Raw genomic sequence first — 22,775 nt, 5'->3', positions numbered from 1 at the left:
ATTTTCAGCGTCAATATCAACAACCAATTCCGGTATGTTTCTCGTCTCATACTCTGCTGTTGCAGATGTCCCCCCGACTTCATTTACACTTTCCAATAGTGCCATAAAACTGTTCGGGAACCTGTATGTCAGCTCCTCAAACTGACTATATAAAGCCATTTCAGATGGATTTTGAGCCACACCTCTTGATGACCCAGGAACATCACATATGTTACGCACATCAACAAATAACTCAATAATTGCTATATTGGTTGACTCATGTAATCCAACTATGGTTCCAATATCATCATCTTCTTCAAGTAAAACTGCAGCATATCTGACTGGGTTGGGGCATATTATAAACCTATACCTCAAACCATCAACTGCAGCTCGAATTTTTCTTTCTATCTTATGCTTCATTTCTATAAATGTGATGTCTTTTTTGAACATCATATTTATTGGTTTTTCAGACTGAAAAACTACTCCGACCTTATTTTCCATAATCTGTCCATTATAATGGACAATCGTGAAAAAATTGTTGCTCATTTTCTCTACAAATAAAAAAATAAATTAATTTAGATTAAAATATTAGATAAGATAATTTCATAAAACATTAAATCATTAAATATAATATAATATACTATTATATTAATGATCAAATAAAATTTGTTATTTAACTTGATTAATTGATTGATTACTAATATTACTAATAATGATTTAATAATTATTATTAATCTAATGATTTGATATTTAATGATTTAATAATAATATGATTTAGTCATGATTACTAATAATTATTTATTATAAATATTTAATGATTTAGATTTGATACTAATCATTTAGTAATTATTACTAATAATCATGATTAGTTTGATAATATTTTTTATTTTTTAAAAATATCAAACAAATTTGTTAGGCAAAATATCGTGATAATGCGTTGGCCGGATTATTTCATTCAATTAATTTTTACTCCTTACTAATTTACACATACAATATAAATTAAATAAAATATTTTTTTAAAACAACACTAAATATTTTTAAACACAATATTTTTTTAAACAGAAATTATCTCGCACAAATTAGTTTATATAATCTAATATAAACTTACTAACTAACTAATTTACACATACACAACAACAAAAAATAATAAATTACTCACGTATTTATGTCTTCCTCCTTTCCTTTCTTTTCCTTCTTTGTTTCTTTCTTCGAATCAATTTGAACATGGGCAAATGTTGTGGAATAATGCTCCTGTATGTGTAAACCGTTTAATTTATTTAAACAACAATAACTCCCACAAATTAATTTTATATAATATAATATATTATAATATAACTTAAACTAATAAACTATTTCTTTATTATAATATAACTTAGTTAAAATAACACACTAATTAAGCACTAATTAATTTTTTTTATAATATAACTTCAACTTCAAAGAACAACCTAATATACGTTTAAAGACACTAACAAATTAATTAATATTTTTTTATATTTAATAACTTAAACTAATAAACTAATTAACTAATTTTTTATATAATATAATATATAACTTAAACTAACAAACTAATAATTTATACTAACAAACTAATTAACTAGATTTTAGTTTTACCCTAAACCCTAAACTAACAAACTAATAATTTCATATAATAAACTAAATTAAATAATAAAAAATTACCTCACGAACTATGTTTGATCCTTTATCTTATTTTCTTCTTCTTCCTTTTCTTTCTCTCGGCAAAGTTTATATGTGCTTATGTTTATGCCCCTGATTCTGCTTCTGCTTCTACCCTAAACCCCATATCATTTATATAAAGCAAAAAAGCGTTGTACAGAGTCATTAAATTTGACTATTGAAGAAAATAATATTAGGATTGAATCGTATAACTATTGAGCATTGAAAGTCTTCAATTGAGCAACAATATTTGCTGCATTTAGCAGCTAAATTAACGCTGCAATCATGCAGCTATGGATGCAACGCATGCAGCTACGGATGCAGGAATCTCCCAGCTATGGATGCAACGTATGCATGAGTGATAGGGTTAAAGCTTGGTCGCGATGCAGGAATCTCCCAACTATGGATGCAACGCATGCATGAGGGATAGGGTTAAAGTTTGGGCGTGGTGCAAGACTCCACAGCTTGGTCGCCGGGACTCCATGGCGACCTACCATGTCGCCGGGACTCCATGGCGGCCTACACACTTTGGTCACCGATCTCCCCATGCATGCACGATCTCCCCATGCATGCACCGATCTCCCCGAGCATGCACGATCTCCCCATGCATGCACCGATCTCCCCCCATGCGTGCATGCACCGATCTCCCCCCATGCGTGCATGCACCGATCTCCCCCCCATGCACACCATGCAGCTCCCGCTCCTTGGTCTCCCCGAGTGCATGGCGACCTCCTTGGTCGTTGGGCGTGCATGGCGACCTCTTTGGTCGTTGGGCGTGCATCTTTGGTCACTGTAGAATTAACCCTATCTCAGCAAATAATATGTCCAAAGCATTATCTTGTGAAAAAAAAATCGAGAACATTATCTCGTGGAATCAGCCGTTCAAACTATAACTTTTTTTTACGAATAGGTGCTTAAACTAATTTTTAAATGATCCTGATGTTTAACATTACAAACATTATCATTTTAGGTGGTTAGGTTGTGAGTTATCTTAATTTCCTCCATTAATTTACACGTTTTATAATATGATAATTTTTATTTTTAAAAAAAAAAATTTAAAAAATTTATTTTATTTATAAAAAAAATCATAATTTCTCTTAGATTAAATAAACCCAAAATTCTAACCCTAACATGACACGATGTAGTTCATGTCGTCCTCCTAGTCATACGTCGTCGTAGTTGTTGTCGATTGACCGTTAAAATCGCGTGGGATCACGATTTCATCAAAGGGTTCACGGTGTATAAAACGTCGATCATTCATGATTTCATAGGGTTTTTGGTCGTCGGGGGAGGTGAGGTTAGGTGTGCCTTCGTCGTCGACAAAGGGTGGTGGGCGGTTTGGGTTTAGGGGTTGAAATGAAGATTTTCAAAGCCTCGGGGTTATTTCAAAATCTATTTTTTTAAAATATAATTATCAGATTGTGACATGTGTCACTCAACGAAAAAAATTAATGTCGTTGACAGCCCAGACACTTAAAGTAGTAACATTTGTAATGTTACGCACTAGGATCATTCAAAAAATAATTTATGCACATATTCGTAAAAAATGTTATAATTTGATTACTTATTTTATATTTAAATTTTGAAAAAATATAAATAAAGATTACCGTAAACAATTAAATTTAGAGAAAATCGCCTCAGTGACCAAAAAAAAGTTATAATATACGATTTTAACCAACTTTTTTTGGATTTGCCAAAATGACCAACAAAATCGCAACGCGAAATAAAAATCGCAACGCGATCCCCAGAATCGCAAATCAGTTTCCAAAATCGCAACGCGATTCTTGAAAATCGCAATGCGATAGTACAAATTCGCATTGCAATTTTCCAAAATCGCAACGCGAATATTAAAATCGCAACGCGAACACATAAATCGCAACGCGTATCCGTAAATCGCAACGCGTATGGGTAAATCGCAATGCGTATCCGTATATCGCAACGCGTATCCGTAAATCGCAACGATAATCCGTAAATCGCAACGAGAATCTGTAAATCGCAACGATAATCCGTAAATCGCAACGAGAATCTGTAAATCACAACACTGAAATTTTGGGTATATAACACTGAAATCATAAACTAAATCCCTAAATCGCAACTCATTCCATCTCCATCTATCACTCTCTCCGGCGACATCCGTTCCTATATCCAACGACATCCTTCCCAATCCGGCAACAGGTTTTAGTTTCGCTGCTCGTCTGTTTAGTAAATTAATTTACAACCATGAAATCATCTAATGTTGATCATGTTTGGATAGATTTGTGTTTTGGAGGGTCATGGGATAATGTTCATGGTGTTTTACAATATATGCCTTTACCCATGAATCTTCAACTAAAATTGTCTTTACAAAAGTTAACTTATGAAACTCTAATGCTACGTGTTTCAAATAAATTGAATTTAGAGCCCCTAAGTGGATTTAGGCTATCTTATCAGAGAAATGGTAAAGTTTATTTGTTAACCGACAATGAAGATGTTGAACGATTCATTGCTTACATTAGTGTTTCACAAGATGATGTTACATTGTATGTTGTTGAACCTAGAAGTAGTATTGTTGGGTCAGTAGCGGGTAGTAATCAACTAAGTTTTTCTCAAAACCCACAACCTTTCTCTAATCCAAATCCCAATCAACTTTCAGCACCAAATTCCGGTTTTCGTATTGACCAGTTAGACGATGATGAGCCAACAGAAAAAATTGTGAGTACTAGTCAGTATTCGAAATTTGGTCTTGGTCAATATCCGGACTTTGATATTGGTCAATACACGGATTTTGATGATGTTTCAGAAGAAGAAACATACCATGCGTGTAATGATATTGATATTGGTCAATACCCGAATTTTGATGATGAAACAGCCGTTGCCGAAGAATGTATTGTTGATGATAATGAGGAGGAAGTTACGACTGTGAATGAACATGTTGAACATCCATTCTGTAATTCATATAATCCTGAAGAAGAAAAAGATGAAGAAAAAGTCCCCGAAGAAAAGAAAATGCCACGGGCGTATAACTGGAATATGCCAGAATTACTTCAGATACCGGAAGAAGAGTTGATAAAGAAAGCAGTTGATTGTTACACAAAAGTTATTCGTATCAAGAAAGATGATTGTTTTGATACAAAGGAAGACTTGAAGATAGCTTTATATACGAAATGTGTGGAAGATGGCTATCAACTAAAAGTTAACAAATCAAGCAAAGATCGTTTCGAAACAAGGTGTATGATTGACAAAAACTGTACGTGGTGTATGATTGACAAAGATCTTTTGGTTTCGCGTTGCGATTCTCTCGTTGCGATTTTCATTTCGCGTTGCGATTCTCTCGTTGCGATTTTCATTTCTCTCGTTGCGACAGTCATTCTCTCGTTGCGATTTTCATTTATCTCGTTGCGACTCTTCTGCAAATTGAAACTTGAATGGATTGCATTACTTCAACCAAAAGACAGAACAAAGACAAAGACAAATACTAACTTGAAAATCGCAACGAGAGAATAGCAACGCGAAATGAAAATCGCAACGACAGAATCGTAACGCGAAATGAAATCTAAGTGAAATGGTTAATCTATTATTGAAATGACCAGTAAACTTATCATCAGTTTCAATATGAAAAACCTACAATAATGCAAACATTTCAAAATAAAAATAATTAAAAAAACTAACCCTCGGAGGTTGATTTTCCATTTCTGAATATTGTGAGGGATTTCTGACCGTGAATGGTTGTGAGGGATTTCGCCGGAGATGGGGATGGAAATCTTCGGAGATGGGGACGGATTTCTTCGCCGTAGAGAGTGAGAGATGGAGATGGGACTGAGTTGTGATTTTAGGTTATGAGTTGCGATTACGGGATTTTGTCTTAATATTCGTTTTTGTAATTTGAAAATAAAATACGCGTAGCGATTATAATGGCGCTTTAAATATCGCGTTGCGATTTACGGATACGCGTTGCGATTTTATGTATTATCGTTGCGATTTACGGATACGCGTTGCGATATACGGATACGCATTGCGATTTACCCATACGCGTTGCGATTTACGGATACACGTTGCGATTTACGGATACGCGTTGCGATTTATGTGTTCGCGTTGCGATTTTCATATTCGCGTTGCGATTTTGGAAAATCGCAATACGAATTTGTACTATCGCATTGCGATTTTCAAGAATCGCGTTGCGATTTTGGAAACTGATTTGCGATTCTGGGGATCGCGTTGCGATTTTTATTTCGCGTTGCGATTTTGTTGGTCATTTTGGCAAATCCAAAAAAAGTTGGTTAAAATCGTATATTATAAGGCATTTTTGGTCACTGAGGCGATTTTCTCTTAAATTTATCCTAATTCAAATATAACCGACCAAAAAAATAACGTGAACAGAAGAAAAAAACTATATTATCAATTAAAGCACTGATCATTGGACTGTTGTCTTTTCTTCAGCTACTACCCAGAATTTCATTCCCCTGGTTAGAACCATCAAGTTGTTGCAAAACCGTGCTTGGACTGTTGATTTCGTTTGGACTCCACACGAAGCCAACTTTGCTGCCGATGCCTTGGCAAGGTATACTCCCCGCTCCTCTTTCGTGCTATCTTGCCATGAAGAGCCACCTTTATTTCTGCTTAATTTGCTGCGTAGAGATGTAGAAGGCCCAACTGATTGTTTCGACTAGACGACCTTAGTCTAGTGCTGTTTTCCAATCTCATTCAAAAAAAAAAACATTGATCATTGGAATTGGTAATGAAAATTTTAGGAAATTTACGAAAATAATAAAGCAGGAAATTTAATAAAGAAATATTCAGACAAGTGAGAATCACACAGCTGATATGAGTGTTACAGGTTAGAGCGAGAAGGGATATGCAGCCTAAAGTGAATGGAAAGACGGGGAGTAACGTTGGGAACCTGCCTTAAACCGAACAAGATTCATGCATCCAACAACTAAGCACATTATAAAAATTACACTTTGGTCTTTTTGCACATAAAAAAATGTAATTTTAGCTATACAATATCAGTACAAGTCTATAACACCAAATGGGCTAAAGCATCTAACTGTTCAAGAAACATTCTGATTCTTTTTCTTCAAGGTACAACACTGATCCTTCGGTATAGGTTTTTTGTGTTGTGGGCTTTCATTTAGATGAGTATTTTCTTGGGTTTTTACACTATTATTATTTTGCGCAAAGATGTTTTCTATTGGTATATTTTTGGGTAAACTACACGTTTAATACTAAAACTATTACTTTTATTATGTTTTGGTACTTTAGCTTTATTTTTTTTCCAAAATCACACCTGATATAGTTTATGTTTCATTTCGATACCCGTCGTTAAAAACTTAACGGTGATGTTGATGTTTCATTATAAGGTAATGCCACATAGCCATTGAAAAAATATCACATCAAAAATTCTCTTAAGTTTTTAATGATAAGGTACCAAAATGAAACCTAAACTAAATGTTAGTAGTAGTTTCAAAAAATTAAGTACACAAAAGAAACAAAAGTAATAATTTATATATTAAACATATAATTTATCTTATTTTTGAATCCTTTTCATTTTGTTTCAAAAGCTCTGGCATAAAAAGGAAATAGGGATGAATCGAATGAGGGCGGATGGAGGCATTCATTCCTTAAGAAAATAAATTATACTTTTTTTATATTTTCAATTTATAATTTATTTATAATAAGTTTGTTTTCTCCTAAAATTTTAGACTCTTAATATAAGATCATACATCTATCTCGACTATAATCCTTTTCTCTCGAACGGAGAAAAAAAAACACTAACCTCACATTATTTTCGATATAGCTATTTGTGATCAACTCAAATGAGAAAATTGATATGGGACATGCCATAGGTTAAATTTTACATCGTCTAATATTTACAATGCAAAAACAAATGGTTTAATTAACTACTAATATACTCATTATTACAAAGAAAAACTCATAATATATTATTCATTGTTTTCCTTAATCTTTTTTTCAAAAGGCCGCAATTACCCTTCTTAAATTCTTTAATTACATTGCTTGTTTGTAGAGGTGGCAAACGAGTCATTCAGATAGGGTAATAAAATAAAATTAATTTTTAATAAAATAAAATCTATTGATTATATTATATAAAATTATTATGTTAATAAAATAAAATCTATTGATTATATTATATTCAATATTTTTAAATATCATAAATAATATAAAATTAATATTAAAATATTTAACCCTTAGCTTATCTACAAGGATATTTTTAAAATAAATTAATTTTCCACCCCAGTTTTTTAGAGAAATTAAAATTGGAATTATGACAAGGAAATTTCTTACAAACCCAAAATAAAGTACAAAAGACAAAGCCAGTTGAGAATAGGAAAATAATAACATTGCATCCAATAAAATTTGAATTACTTAACCAGGGTTAGTTTCCAATTCCCATCTCTTTATATACAGCATCAGGACTCATTGATACTACGAAATATAGAGTGGTCACCAAGGAAACGAAGAAGGCGCGCGCGCGCTCTCACTCTCCGGTGGCGGCTTCTTCCGATATTTCCGGTTAGAATTTGTTTTAATTTCCTGACATCATTTCCTGTTTCTTTAACTTATTACAAAGTTCTTTCTTTTTGTTGTCTATATATTAATGTAATGACTAATGAGCTGAGACATTGACAGTTTGGTTGATCGGAAAAAACAAATAAAGAAGATATCGTACGTTTGGTTGATCGGAAAAACAAATAAAGAAGATATCGTATGTTTGGTTGATCGGAAAGACAAATAAAGAAGTAAGTATAGGAAGTGGGGGGTTTTGTTATGTTTTTTAACATTAAAACTTTAAGGTCAACCAAAGTCAATCGGAACCCAAAGACGATTGTTGCTGTTGTTTCACTTACTTTGAAACTGAACAGAAACAAATGATCGTACCCTGTTGCTTATCGGTTTCTGTAAATTTTGATTTTTTTTAACAGATTGTGCGATTGAATTTCAACGGGTCAATTCCACTGGACTTGAGGTATGCTTTCCGGTTTTCCCCCTTTTCTTGGTTAATCGTGTTACTCGGTTTCTTTCTTCCATTTTATTTGTAAAGTATCGAAGTTTAGATCAAACTGGCGAAAAACAGAAAGAATTTGGTCATCTTTTTTTTTTGAATTTAAACAGAAGACCATGGCCACGCCGGTAGATCCTCCGCCAGCGAGTATTAGTTTCAACTGCTCCGACATGGACGAGCTCTTTATCTCTTTAGATAAATTGACTAGTGGATCTCCTCTACCAATCAATGTTATTGATTATGTAAATCCTTACGGACATGACCCACAAAATTTACCTGGTCAGGGCCTTCAACTTATCTGAAGTTCAAACCTTATTTCTTGTATAACCTGGTGATGATGGTCAGTTGTCGGAAAGTTTCTTAAAAGCTTATTGCACTTGCTCGCTACATGCAGAAGCTGTTTGGTTCTTGATTAGCTCAAAGGATAAAATCGATATGGAAAGTGGTGCCTGGAAGACCAAAGAGGAGGCTTGTGAAGTTTTTTCAAACTCAGATATTATTGGTTGGAGAACAACTCTGGAATACTTCGACGGTCAAGTCCCTCATCGGCGTAAAACTGACTGGGTGATGGAGATGTTCAACGTAACTATGAAGAGGCTGCGCGATGACAATGAGAAAAAGGTATATCTTCTAAACTTAAAAGACGATGTTGTTTACATATTTGTTGTATTTCAATTTCAACTGAACCTGCTAGTTTTTAACCAGTTTGGTTGGGTTATATGTAGGAAACTAGCTACTTGTGCCGAGTTAATCTTGTTCCCAGCCACGAGATAGTTGACAATGGAACAGGGAACCATTTCACTTCTTCCCTTGATCTGGATTGTAACAGCAGTACAAGAACCCCTGAGGTATGTCATTATCTGCATCTTTGCATTGCAAGTACTTGTGTGTTTTGGGTTTTCTATTATTAGAACTGTTATGAAAGATCAATGTTAACAATATACCAGTGGGCAAGTAGACATAGGAAATCCAATGGCAATTCATTCACAATCACATGTTGTTTTGCGTGATGTTTAATTTGCGTCTTTGATGTTTTAGCCATTAGTTGCAGGTGAACGACCATGACGCTAAAGAAACATCGGAGAGACTTCCATTTCCCGAGAATCAAGGAGAGAAAGTGTTTGCAATGGACTTATTATCTAGAGGTTATGTTGATTTCTTCGCAGGTGGTGACTATCTGGAACTGAGGGACCTTGATAACCCAACATCACCTCTTTCGAGTTCAGAAAATTCTAGCGCCGCCATTAGCATTTCATCCGATGAATGTTTTGATTCACTAGCTATCTTGAAAGAACTCGAGGAACCGATTTTCGAACAGAATGATTCGGCTAAGAAGCTTAATGTCTTTGCAGCCAACAAGACAGACGAGTTCCTCATGATCCCTGCAACTTTAGGTTTGCGACAAACAATAGGATGTTTATCAAATTCAAAGGGGTATTTTACCCATTGACCTCTTTGATTCTATTTGCAGGATCTTTAGTCAGTATCGAGGGAAGCAACTCATGCAGCGATGATGAATCCTTCAAAACTGCACATATGTCAGCTTCATGTAGTAGAGACCCGAACAACAAGGTCGCAAAACGTGCCAAAGTGGAGCGAACCGACCAAGGTCCATCGTCATCTCGTAAACCATCTGAGAGCCGTACGACAACAAAAGGTGGAATGAAAAACTTTAGAAAGTACTTATGCTTCATGCCATTTTAGATTCTTTCACAGATGTGGGGCAATGTTTCCAAACATTGTAAATTAGTATAATATCACAAGTTAAGACTTTAGTTGGTTAGGTGGAAAAATGAGAGTGAACGAAAATTAAAAATAAAATAAAATTGAACCTATTTAGTGAAAACTCATTTTCCATTTTTATGCATGAAACAAATCATTTTAATTTAAAAGAGATGAGTTATTTTAAAATATATATGTTTTGAAAATTTAATTTAATTTTTCTCATTTAAACTTTATTAACCCTATCTATAAATAATAATAATAATATATATATATATATATTTTATTTTTTGTACTCCTTTAATTTGTAATCCTTTCAATTTTCACTTTACCTACCAAAATCTAATTGTTTAGGTATCTCAATTATTGTAATTTTTTTTAATATTCCAAGGTTTTTGCAAGTTAGTATATGTTCGTAATATATTTTAGCCATTGTCAATTCACACACTTATAAGAACAATTGTTTGAATCCAAAATTTTTAAAAATAATATTTTCTTTAACCAGTATGAGTTGAGATATACCGATATTAGAAGTGCAAGGACATGCCTTTGACCAAATTAATGCAAATTATAAAATGGAATCTCTCAGCTACGAGCGTTCTAAGAAACAATTCCACCTCACCACTGCGCCATCTAATGCCGTATTGCTACATAAAAATGGGTTTAGAGCACTTCCAGAACTAATGAGGCGGGCCTGGTTAAGTAGGTAACTACAAACTCAACAGCCCATTGAAATCCGATTTATCAGTTAGATGATATACTTAGGAGCATTCCGGAGGACCAAAGAGTTTTCATAGGGGGAGACTTCAATGGCCATATAGGAAGTGCAACCGACGGGTATGACGGTGTTCATGGGGGTTTCGGTTATGGTAGCAGGAACGATGGGGGGCGTACGTTGCTTGATTTTGCTACTGCTCACGATTTGGTGATCACTAACTCCTTCTTTAATAAGAGAGATGCGAACTTGATTACGTTTCATAGCGGGGGACATTGTACCCAAATCGACTACATCTTGATTAGAAATCAGGAACGATGGGCTTGCATTGACTGTAAGGTTTTCCCTGAAGAGGCATGTGCATCACAACACAAATTGTTGGTTTTGGTGTATCGCGTACCCCACGGGCGGAGCACTCATAGGAGGGCTAAACTTGGTAAACCTAGGATCCTCTGGAAGAATTTACATGGAGCGACAACTGATGACTTTAGGAGTAAGGTTTTGTCTAATATTAGTTTTGAAACTACAAACTCAAAAAATGCAGATATGTTATGGAAAAATATGGCAAATTCCATCAGAGATGTTGGCAAAAATACCCTTGGGTTGTCGACGGGGAAGGCCAAGGAACATAAAGAATCGTGGTGGTGGAACGACGAAGTCCAAACTAAGGTGAAGACAAAACAAACTTGCTTCAAGGAGTTTCTACAATGCAATGACGACGAAGAAAGGTCGAGAGCTAAACAAAGATACCAGGAGGCAAAGCGGGAAGCCAAGAAAACGGTAGCTAAAGCAAAGGATAAGGCATACGAGGAAATGTACAAGAGATTAGACACCAAGGAAGGACAAAATGGCATCTTCAGACTTGCAAAATCTAGGGAGATTAGGAAAAAGGATCTAGGTAACATTAGGTTTATTAAGGACAACAATGGTGTTCTTTTAGAGAAAGATCACGATATTAAGAGGGTTTGGGGTAGTTACTTCTTTAGCTTATTTAATGACGGTGCCTCTCCATATAGAGATAGTATCGCTGATGGGTTAACCGACTATCATACTACGGCCAATGACTGCCCTACAAGTAGGATTGGGTTTGAGGAAGTCAAAATGGCTCTTAGAAAGATGGGAAGGGACAAAGCTGTCGGTCCTGATCAAATTCCTATCACTGTGTGGTTGGCCCTAGGAGAAGAGGGAGTTAAGTGGTTGACCAACATCTTTAATATTATTCTAGAGACTGCCAAGATGCCAGAGGAGTGGAGAGAGTCTACGGTGATACCAATCTATAAAAATAAAGGAGATCCCCAACGTTGTGGTAACTACAGAGGTATTAAACTCCTCAGCCATACCATGAAGCTATGGGAAAGGGTGATAGAGGCTAGGTTGAGACAAGTTACTAGGGTTTCGGAAAACCAATTTGGCTTTATGCCAGGCAGGTCTACCACGGAGGCGATTCATCTACTTCGACGGCTTATGGAGAAATATAGGGAAAAGTCTAGAGATCTTCACATGGCGTTCATTGACCTTGAGAAGGCTTATGATAGTGTTCCCCGCGATACGATCTGGAAGACTTTGGAAACGAGACGGATCCCAACTGTTTATATCCGGGCGATTCGTGATATGTACTGTAGATCTACTACTTACGTCAGGACTACAGTTGGCGACACCGAGGCATTCCCGGTGGAAATCGGACTCCACCAGGGGTCGGCTCTTAGCCCTTACATCTTCGCCTTGATCATGGACGACATCTATTGTGCGACACCAGACGGTGTACCATGGTGTATGCTTTTCGCTGACGACATTGTCTTAGTTGCTGAAACAAAATCTGAGTTGAATAGTAGACTGGCTACCTGGAAGACTGCTTTGGAAGAAAAAGGTTTAAGGATCAATATTGAAAAGACAGAGTATTTATGTTCAAACTTCAATGAGAACCAAAACGATGAAGATGTAGAAGTATGCATAGAAGGACACGTTCTCCCCTCAAAGGATTGTTTCAAGTACCTAGGGTCTATGATACATAAAGATGGGGGTGTAGATGATGACGTTACACACCGTATAAAGGCGGGATGGCTAAAGTGGAGGGCCGCTACTGGAGTTCTGTGTGACAAGAAGGTCCCTCTAAAACTTAAGGGAAAATTCTATAGAATGGCAATAAGACCAGCGCTGTTGTATGGATCAGAATGTTGGGCAACCAAGAAGGATCACGTAAGGAGGATTGAGGCCGCAGAAATGAGAATGCTTCGATGGACATGTGGTAAGACTATGAGGGATATGACGACAAACTCTGCTATTAGGATGTCCTTGGGGGTGGTGTCTGTTTCCGAAAAATTGAGGGAGGGAAGACTACGGTGGTTTGGGCATGTCCTTAGGCGACTACCGTCGGATGCGGTAAGGAGGGTAGAGTCGATTACAGTCGACGGTGCCAGAAGGAAAGGACGACCAAGGCGAAAGTGGGAAGACTGCTTGAGATCTGATTTGAGGGATTTAGCCCTTACCGAAGACATGACCTCTGATAGGAAAATATGGAGGCTAAAGACTAGGGTAGTGGAGTAGTGTGGGTCACATCTATAGGGTGTATCATATCTGTCTTCTTTTAATGTCTTTGTAGTATTTTCCATGACTTATACTTTTTATACGTTTCTGTTATTGGTATTTATGAAGGATTAGAACTGAGCTTGCTAACGTTGACTTCTGTGTATCATTCTCTTCATGTTTCCTCTTTTAAATTTAGCCGGATCTTATCTTATGTTTATGTCTATATGCAGAGATTCTTTCGCAGGGATAATTATGCAGGGATTAATTCCTGTTACAGACGCACATATGATTTTAATGACTGCATATGAATACTGTTTAGCTATGTATTTATGTATTTATTTATACATGCATTGCATTTTATCTAAATTTTTAATTTTCTGACTGCCGGAGGTCTTCCACGGAAGTTACTCTCAACCTGGCGTTGGGGGTAGCCTACTACCCTACCTCCCCCTTACCCCATACATATGGGAATTGGGTTTTGTTGTTGTTGTTGTTGTAATACTTGCTACTACCAGAGCTTATCATAAATAATCCCAACGAACGCCACCTAACCAACAATAACAAAAACCAGTCCTCGCTTTCACCTAATTTATCCCTACGACACGTCTGCCTAATGCCCTAAGGTCAGCTTTATGCTCAGGTACATGTTAGGGTTTTACTTATATGTATTATTAAAGTTATCGTATTAACCGAATCATTATTTTTCAATGTATTTGAAGCTTTACAAAGTTATTTTTATATTATAATATTTTATAAAATATTTGTTTTAAATTGTCTATTTAATTGTTAATTTCAAAAATAAATTTTACACAACATATTTAAATATATTTTAACTATTAATTTGATTGTTACATTAACAACTAAGGACCAGTTTTACATAACTTTTGAAAAATGATTTTTAAAAGTGATGTAGAAAATAATTTTTAAAAATATTATATTATTAAAGTTATCGTATCAATTTAAACTATAGTAAAAATATAAAAAATACAAATAAAAAAATATAATTATAATAAAAATATATTTTATAATAACTCATTATTAATATTTTAATATATAAACCATGAATTTTATTTACTTTTAAGTAATTAAAATAAAATATTAAGTGATAAATTATATTTTAAGACGTTAATATCAAATTATTAAAATAAGATGTAAATACATAATTAAGTGGAGTCCATGCATTAGTAAGATTAAAATTATAATTTGCTTCCAAATGCAAAGTTAAAAATGAAAAAACTATAAATCATAACTTTTGCAGTTAATTTGAAACCACCGTTTTCACTATAATTTTTTTCTTCATTTTTTATCCTATTTAACATTAATTTTATGGTGAAAACAAGTTTTTTTATATAGCTAAAATTGATTTTAGAAAATCACACCAAATGAAGTTAAGATTAGCTATATTTCAAATATTTATTTTTATTTATTTAATTAAAGTTTATTAGGAAGGAAAGGAATAGGCCTGTAAACGAACCGAACGCACACGAACGAAGGAATGTTCATGTTCGTTCATTTAATAAATAAACGAACATAAACGAACGCGAACATAAACGAACAAAATTTTTTTTGTTCATGCTCGTTTATTAAGGAATATAACTTGTTCATGTTCGTTGATTTAATAAATAAACGAACATAAACGAACACGAACATAAACGAACACGAACATAAATGAACACGAACATAAACGAACATAAACGTTGGAGACCCTACCTTCCATTGTTCTTTCATGAAAAATAGCCGACAATGCAAATCAACCAAATCTACAGTGATAAATAGCGTAAGAGCTTATTAGTAGTGATGAAATGTTTGAAGATATCAAATATTTCGATCGATCTTTTAAAGATATTAAATGATTCACGCGACTTTAATTTAACGCTATAACATTTATCTTAGTGTTCCATGATTACATATGAACAATCATTTTCCGCTATTACACTCTTTTTCAGAAATTGCATAGAAACTTTTGTTTTGTTTTCTGGCAAATTCTATATATTTTTCTTTTTACTGATGCCCATATACTTCCGATTTTTACCTTTATCTTCTCATCTATTTCTAGAAAGAAGTATTATGTTTTCTTGAATTTTAGATGTGAATATACCACAATAACTTTACATATCAACTATTAAGTCAAATAAAACAGAGAAAGAGATGAAAACAGACCTGTAAAACTTCATATTGCACTATAATATAACTTGTTTTGAATCTTTCAGAGATCGTCTCCACTCTCCAGTGAACAATAAGGTTTGGGAAAAAAAAGGGAAAAATGAATATAAGTGCGAGGTGCCTCACAGGTTAACATATTGGATTTAATCTCCAAATAAAATTGGGTTAATTATGGAGTTGGTCATCAGAATATCAGATTAATATTTTTAAGATACTTACAAATTGGTCACCAAAATTGATTTAAGAAGATTGTGTTAAACATAAATGAATGAACATAAACGAACATAATCGAACGAACATAACCAAACGAACATAACCGAACGTTCACGAACGTAAATGAACGAACGATACCTATGTTCATGTTTGTTCATTTAATTAAACGAACAAAAAATCTTGTTCATGTTCGTTTATTTAATAAATAAACGCACATAAACGAACTTCCCGCCGCACGGTTCATGAACGGTTCGTTAAACGTTTAGTTCATTTACAGGCCTAGAAAGGAAGCAGCTATAATATAAGGTGGAGCCCATTTGTCTTTGTCTACTGCCATGTTTCTTATGGGCTCCTTCCATCCCTTTCCCTTTTCTTTTCTTTTCTTTTCCTTTTACACTCATTCTTCTGGGGTTGGCTGTTTCGCCCGCCCATATATGCATTGCATCGTATTCTACAAACTACAAAATATCATCTTTTCATTTTTACTTGTCTTTTACACAACATCTATGTATATATACAGGGCCGTGGCTGGGGAACGCAAACTGCGCGACCGCGCAGGCCTCCCAAAAGATGGGGCCTAAAAAACATATATAGTGGCGTTTTACCAATAAATGTCACTATAGATAGACCTATTGCGACGTTTTTTTAAAAAAAACGCCATTATTATTGCGGCTTTATTGATAAAACGCCATTATAGATGAATTTATTGCGGCGTTTGTCAAGAAAACGCCACTATTATTTCCCCGAAATCGAATATATCTAGAAAATAGAGACCCCTTTATACAAATTTGTACAGGGCCCCCGAAAACCCTGCCACGGCCCTGTATATATACATAATATACTGGATTGAAATGAACCAAGCAACCACGATGATAATAAAATTATTGTTATTTATTGAGGTCTCTAGCTCGAGCACAAAAAATGTTAAGGATATAAGTGTTTAATGTCAAATAGTTGAGAGTTGGTTATCTTTGAACATATATTACATTGTACTTACTAGTGGCGGATGTATGTAGTGTCTAGGGTGGGCACGTGCCCGCCATGAAATCCAAATTTCTTTATATTAATTATTCATTTTACTGAAGGTGACCACCCTGAAATTTTATTTGTACTTGCCCCATATGAATTTTTTTTTGTTATTAATATATATGTGTCCACCCTGAAAAATATTTATAGATACATCACTGATACTTACCTCAAATTAATAAAAAATAATACACTCGATTGAATTAAAATTATTAATTAATCAAATACTATCAATCTAATTAAAAGTATTAAAATATTTTATATAATAATACTAATTAATATTTTATCACATAATTCATAAATTTATTAATAAAAATTATTAAAAAAATCCATTTTTTTCTTTATTTTTAGCCGAGAATGGTTCATCCTAAGTTCCTCTGGAAGTAGGCACCTTCGTCGCTCACTCGATCACCACCGATGCAGACTCCTCTTCCATCACATGTCATCGCTTGAATGGTGATAACTATCTTCCCTGGTCTCAATCAGTTCGTCTATATATCACTGGTCGCCAGAAACAGTAGTATCTCTCGGCAAATATGCCGATTCCAGACCCGTCTGATCCTCAATATGAAACATAGTTAATCGAAAATATAATTATCATGTCCTAGCTCCTCAACTCCATGACAGTAGAAATTGTTAAAAAAATTCTGCTAAATACGACTGCTGCCAAAATATGAACTGCTGCCCATGAAACCTATTCTAATCTTGATAATTTAGTTGCCTTGTTTGGAATCAAATATCATATTAGTGATTTCAAACAAGGCGATATGAGTGTTACACAATACTTTACTCAGTTGTCTCGCCTGTGGCAACAATTAGATCTCTATGAATCCCACGACTGGTACTGCGTTGCGGATGTAAAACTTTTCAAATGGTTGCTCGAGAAACGTCAGATGTTTCAGTTCCTGTCCAGGCTAACAATTATTCTCAATGACGTCTGTGGTAAATTTTTTTGCATTAAACCTCTTCCATCCCTCCGTGAAGTGTTTGCCGAAGTCCATCGTGAAGAAACCCGTCGTTCATTGACGCTTCATTATGCTGTCATTGACAGTTCAACGCTAGTTACTCACTCGACAAGTGATGCTCGTTTAAAGAAAGGTCGTCATTGGTGCGACCACTGTAAGAGAGTCAGCCATGTTCGGGAAAAGTGTTGGAAACTTTATAGTCGTCATGCTGACTGAAAACCTTCCAAATCATCCTCCCAGCGTGATTCTCACGGGAATATTGTAGTAATCAACACTGGTAGCAGTTCGTTTAATTGTCATCAGCTGAAAGAACTCAAGGAAATCTTCGATCAAATCCAGTCCTCTTCTGAGTCGAAACATACATGTGTTGTGAATGAAGGTAGATCTAACTTTGTTCAATTCTCTAAGGGTTGTATTTCTTGGATTGTTGATTCAGGAGAAAGTGACCACATGACTGGTGATTTCATCCTCTTTAAAAATTTTACAAAGACAAATTCTTCATGTAGTATTCGAACAATCGATGGTTCACTTTCTTCTATTATAGGTAGTGGCTCAATTCAGATTAACAACCATACCACTTTATCTAATGTTCTTTATGTCCCAAATTTGGTTTGCAATCTACTTTCGGTCAGTAAATTATCTACAGATTTGGGTTGTGCTTCCCAATTTAACTATGATATTTGTGAATTTCAGGATTTGAGCTCGGGGACGGTGATTGGCAATGTTAATCGTGGTGGTGGTTTATACATACTTGAAATAACTTCTTTGGTTCACAAAACAACACCCTCCACTACTGTGTCCTCATATGTTTTCATATCTCCATATCTCAGTGATATGTTTACTGAAATTGTTTTATGGCATTTTAGGTTAGGTCATCCGAGTTTTAGTTATCTTGTAAAATTGTTTCCCAAATTATTCGTTAATAAAAACCCTTCATATTTTTCTTATGATACATGTCATATTGCTAAACACATTCTCAATACGTATTCTCTTTCTACTTGTCATTCTTCCAAATCGTTTTACGTGGTACATAGTGATATTTGGGCTTTATCTCGTGTTAAAGGCTTATATGGGGTTCATCGGTTCATCTCTTTTATTGATGATAACTCTCGTACCACATGGACTTTTCTCATGAAGGATAAATTCGAGGTTGAGGGAATTTTCAAACGGTTCTATTAAATGATTAAAACCCAATTTCAAAGCTTTATCGGTATTCTCAAATCTGATAATAGTATTGAATATTTCTTTAACTTGTTAGGGTTTTTATTTCAGGAAAAATGAATTGTCTATCTCGCTTCTTATGTCGATACACCACAACAAAATGGGGTATCTGAACGTAAAAATTGTCATCTTCTTGAGGTAATTCGAGCTCTTCTCTTTTCAAACAATGTTCCTAAGTACCTTTGGGGTGAGGCTCTCTTAACCGCAACATATCTTATTAATCACATGCCTAGTGAAGCCCTTAAATTTCAAAGTCCCAGGATGTGCTTTCTTAATTTTTCCCTCATTTTAAACCATTCACTATTATTATTCCTCTTCGTGTCTTTAGCTGTACAATTTTTGTTCATGTTCATTCCCCAACTAAGTTTAAACTTGATCCTCGTGCAATTCATTGTGTCTTTGTTGGGTACTCTTCTCTACAAAAGTGTCATCGGTGTTATTCTCATTCTACCAAGAAAATGTTCACTTCGATGAATGTTACCTTTCTTGAACATAAACCTTTCTTCTCTAAAACTGAAATCCAATGGAAGGGTGAGTGTGAATTTCAACTTTTTCCAATTCATACAGAGTTACCCATCAAATTATCTCCCACTGAACCTATAGAACCTCAACCATCTCCTGAAACAATCATTCAAACACCACCTAATACCGAAACCTCACACTAAATCGATTCACCTAAAACTCCTAATCCACCATTGTCTCCATTTGCTCCCCAAACTGGTATTCGTACCTACAAAAAGTGATCAAAATTCACCTCACACATTACCACACCATCGATGCGTTGTCAAGAGCCAGATCCAGGCTCAGATTCCTTGGAAAGAAAAGAAGGTGATCAGAGTAAGTTAGATGTTTTTGTTGATGCTAGTGAGCTGCTCATTGCTAAAAGAAAGGGAGTAAGAAAGTGTACAACTCATCCTATCAATAAATTTGTTTCTTATGGTAAACTAATGTATGGGTTTAAGTCATTTACAACCAAACTTGATAGTATCCGCATTCCAGAGACCATAGGAGAAGATCTAAAAATTCCCGAATAGAAGAAGGCAATAGAAGAAGAACTTTCAACTCTTGAAAACAATAAAACATGGACTATTTGTGATCTTCCTAAAGAAAAAAAAGCAATTGGTTGCAAATGGGTCTTTACAGTCAAATACAAGGCAAATGACAACATTGAACGGTATAAGGCTAAACTTGTGGCAAATGGGTTTACTCAAACTCAGGGAGTAGACTATCAAGAAACTTTTGCTCTAGTTGCAAAACTCAGCACTGTAAGAGTACTTCTATCCTTAGAAGGTAATATGGATTGGACACTTCATCAAATTGATGTAAAAAATGCATTCCTCAATGACAATCTTGAAGAGGAGGTTTGTATGCAAACTCCACCGGATGTGCAGATGAAATAAAAAAATCAGCAGGTATGCAAGTTGTTGAAGCCATTATATGGACTAAAACAATTCCCTCGTGCCTGGTTCTATAGATTCATATAGGTATTCTTACAAGACACCCATAAGCGATGTCAACCTAATCATACTCTATTTGTGAAGATCGGTTCAAACAATAAACGGACAATCTTAATTGTCTACATTGATGACATCATCATCACTGGTGATGACTTTAGAGAAATCAAAAATTTGAAGACATTGCTAGCAAGATAATTTGAAATCAAAGACTTAGGGACCTTGAGGTATTTTTTGGGCATGGAAGTGACAAGATCAAAAAAAGGGATTGTCATAAATCAAAGAAAGTATATTCTGGACTTACTCTCTGAAACTGGATTTACAGATTGCAAGCCTTCGGAAACTCCCATGGAAGAAATCTGGAGTTAAAGGAAAATGAAAGTCTAGTAAACAAATAACAATATCAAAGGTTAGTGGGCAAACTCATCTACTTGTCATTTACTAGACAAGACATATCATTCTGTATGAGTATTGCGAGTCAGTGCATGAATGATCCTAGAGAAGAATATTTGGAAGCAATATATCGTATTTTAAGGTATTTAAAGATAACATCAGTCATGGGTTAATTTTCAAAAAACATGAAGATAGAACAATCAAGATCTTCTCATATTCAAGTTGGGTTGAAGAGTTAACATATAGGAGATTAAGAACCGATTATTTTTCATTTGTTTGGGGAAATTTGGTGACTTGGAGAAGCAAGAAACATGTCGTAGTTTCCACAAGTAGTGCAAAAGAAGAATATCGAGCAATGACACTTGGAATTTGTGAAGGGATTTGGTTACAACGACTCTTAATTGAGCTAGGAGTTAGTGACAAAACCCACTTTGAACTTCAAAGTGATAGCAAGTCGACTATAAGCATTGCGAAAAATCCGTTACAACATGACAAAACTAAGCATGTGGAGATCGACAGACACTTCATTGCAGAAAAGGTGAATGGTGGAATCGTAAGACTCAACTATGTCTCTTCAAAAGATCAGCTAGCCAATATTTTGACCAAGACACTTCCAAGAATCAATTTCGACGAGATTACATCCAAGCTGAGTCTTTACAACATTTATTCCCCAGCTTGAGTAGGAGTGTGAGTTATGATTAGATGTAAATATTAGTTTTCTACTTTAAAACTAACTCTAGAATACTAATTTGTAGATAATATAATCCCTAGTCCATCTTAAACTCTTTACAAATACTTGTATTAAAACTCTCCTGTAAAACTCTGATTGTAACGTGAAATAGAAAAATAATTTTTCTTAGAAATTTCATTCTACAGTTTCATTCAACGAATAACAATCTTCAACATGGGATTAGTAATTTGAGTCTAAATTCTCCTATTTCATGTACTTTTTGTTCGTATTTTTTTTTTTTCAAATGATACTGAGCTGCTAGGGTCTTGTGTAAAACCTTTGTTATCTTGGAAGCAGATTGCCATAACCCTTGATGGCTTTTGATCTACACGGCATTAAGGCTTAATGATGTGATTAACTATTCTTATACCTAATTCATTTGAAATTGTGATTTCGGACAATTTTATCTGGCGGGAAGTAGTAGAGATTGGTGCATAGGATCCATTGTGTCTTAAGCCTTTAACTTTCACTAGTTTTAATAGATCCATTGTTTCATTTTCCGTATGTTTTTATTGGTCCCACAACACTTGTTTATCAGTATACTGCTTGTTTCAACTTGTGATTTCCAGCTTCCGATGACACTCAAAAGTCCCTCAGATCAAGGCATAGAACGCACAAATTATCCGGATCTTGTCACAAGAGAGTGGGCAGGTCTCCTTCTTGTGACTCGCAGTCTAAGGCCATCTCCAGCGCATCGTTGGAGTGGTATTCATCTCCACTTTTGGAGATAATCCTATGCTCCAGTCCATCGCCATTGTTATGTTGGATTGTGGCGTCGGGCTACAGTGCACACTACAACTGGCGTTGTATTGTAGCTGCACTACATTTTTTTTCTTCTGATTTTTTGTTTTTTTTTTCTGATTTGAATGTTGAGGATTTTTTTCTGATTTTTTGTTTTTTTTTATTACATGTAGAGATAGTGCTAGAGATGAATTATTGTTTCATCTTTAGAGTAGATATAGAGATGCTGTAGAGTAGAGATGAGAGCTGGAGATGA

The 22,775-nt window shown here is 34.9% G+C and overlaps 1 protein-coding gene across 1 annotated transcript; it reads left to right on the top strand.

Moving 5' to 3' along the window:
- The first annotated feature begins 8,067 nt into the window (after positions 1–8,067).
- Positions 8,068–19,862, top strand: LOC120194560 (NAC domain-containing protein 82-like). The gene is made up of 8 exons (XM_039196831.1): positions 8,068–8,111; positions 8,571–8,614; positions 8,761–8,929; positions 9,045–9,271; positions 9,376–9,498; positions 9,702–10,044; positions 10,122–10,356; positions 19,835–19,862. Exons 3-7 carry the CDS (start codon positions 8,767–8,769, stop codon positions 10,352–10,354), a joined length of 1,089 nt encoding a protein of 362 aa, XP_039052762.1. The 5' UTR covers positions 8,068–8,111; positions 8,571–8,614; positions 8,761–8,766; the 3' UTR covers positions 10,355–10,356; positions 19,835–19,862.
- The last annotated feature ends 2,913 nt before the right edge of the window (positions 19,863–22,775 follow it).

This window comes from Hibiscus syriacus, unplaced genomic scaffold (genome assembly GCF_006381635.1).
Source record: "Hibiscus syriacus cultivar Baekdansim isolate YM2019G1 unplaced genomic scaffold, ASM638163v2 tig00116999_pilon, whole genome shotgun sequence".
Taxonomy (NCBI): domain Eukaryota; kingdom Viridiplantae; phylum Streptophyta; class Magnoliopsida; order Malvales; family Malvaceae; genus Hibiscus; species Hibiscus syriacus.
This window is presented reverse-complemented; position numbering and strand designations above follow the sequence as displayed.

What these genes read in the sequence shown, in the direction of transcription:
- LOC120194560 (XM_039196831.1), top strand. Translation starts at nt 8,767, where the DNA reads ATGGCCACGCCGGTAGATCCTCCGCCAGCGAGTATTAGTTTCAACTGC. An exon ending in GCGATGACAATGAGAAAAAG is followed by an intron (nt 9,272 to 9,375) that starts GTATATCTTCTA and finishes GGTTATATGTAG; the next exon opens with GAAACTAGCTACTTGTGCCG. An exon ending in GCAGTACAAGAACCCCTGAG is followed by an intron (nt 9,499 to 9,701) that starts GTATGTCATTAT and finishes CATTAGTTGCAG; the next exon opens with GTGAACGACCATGACGCTAA.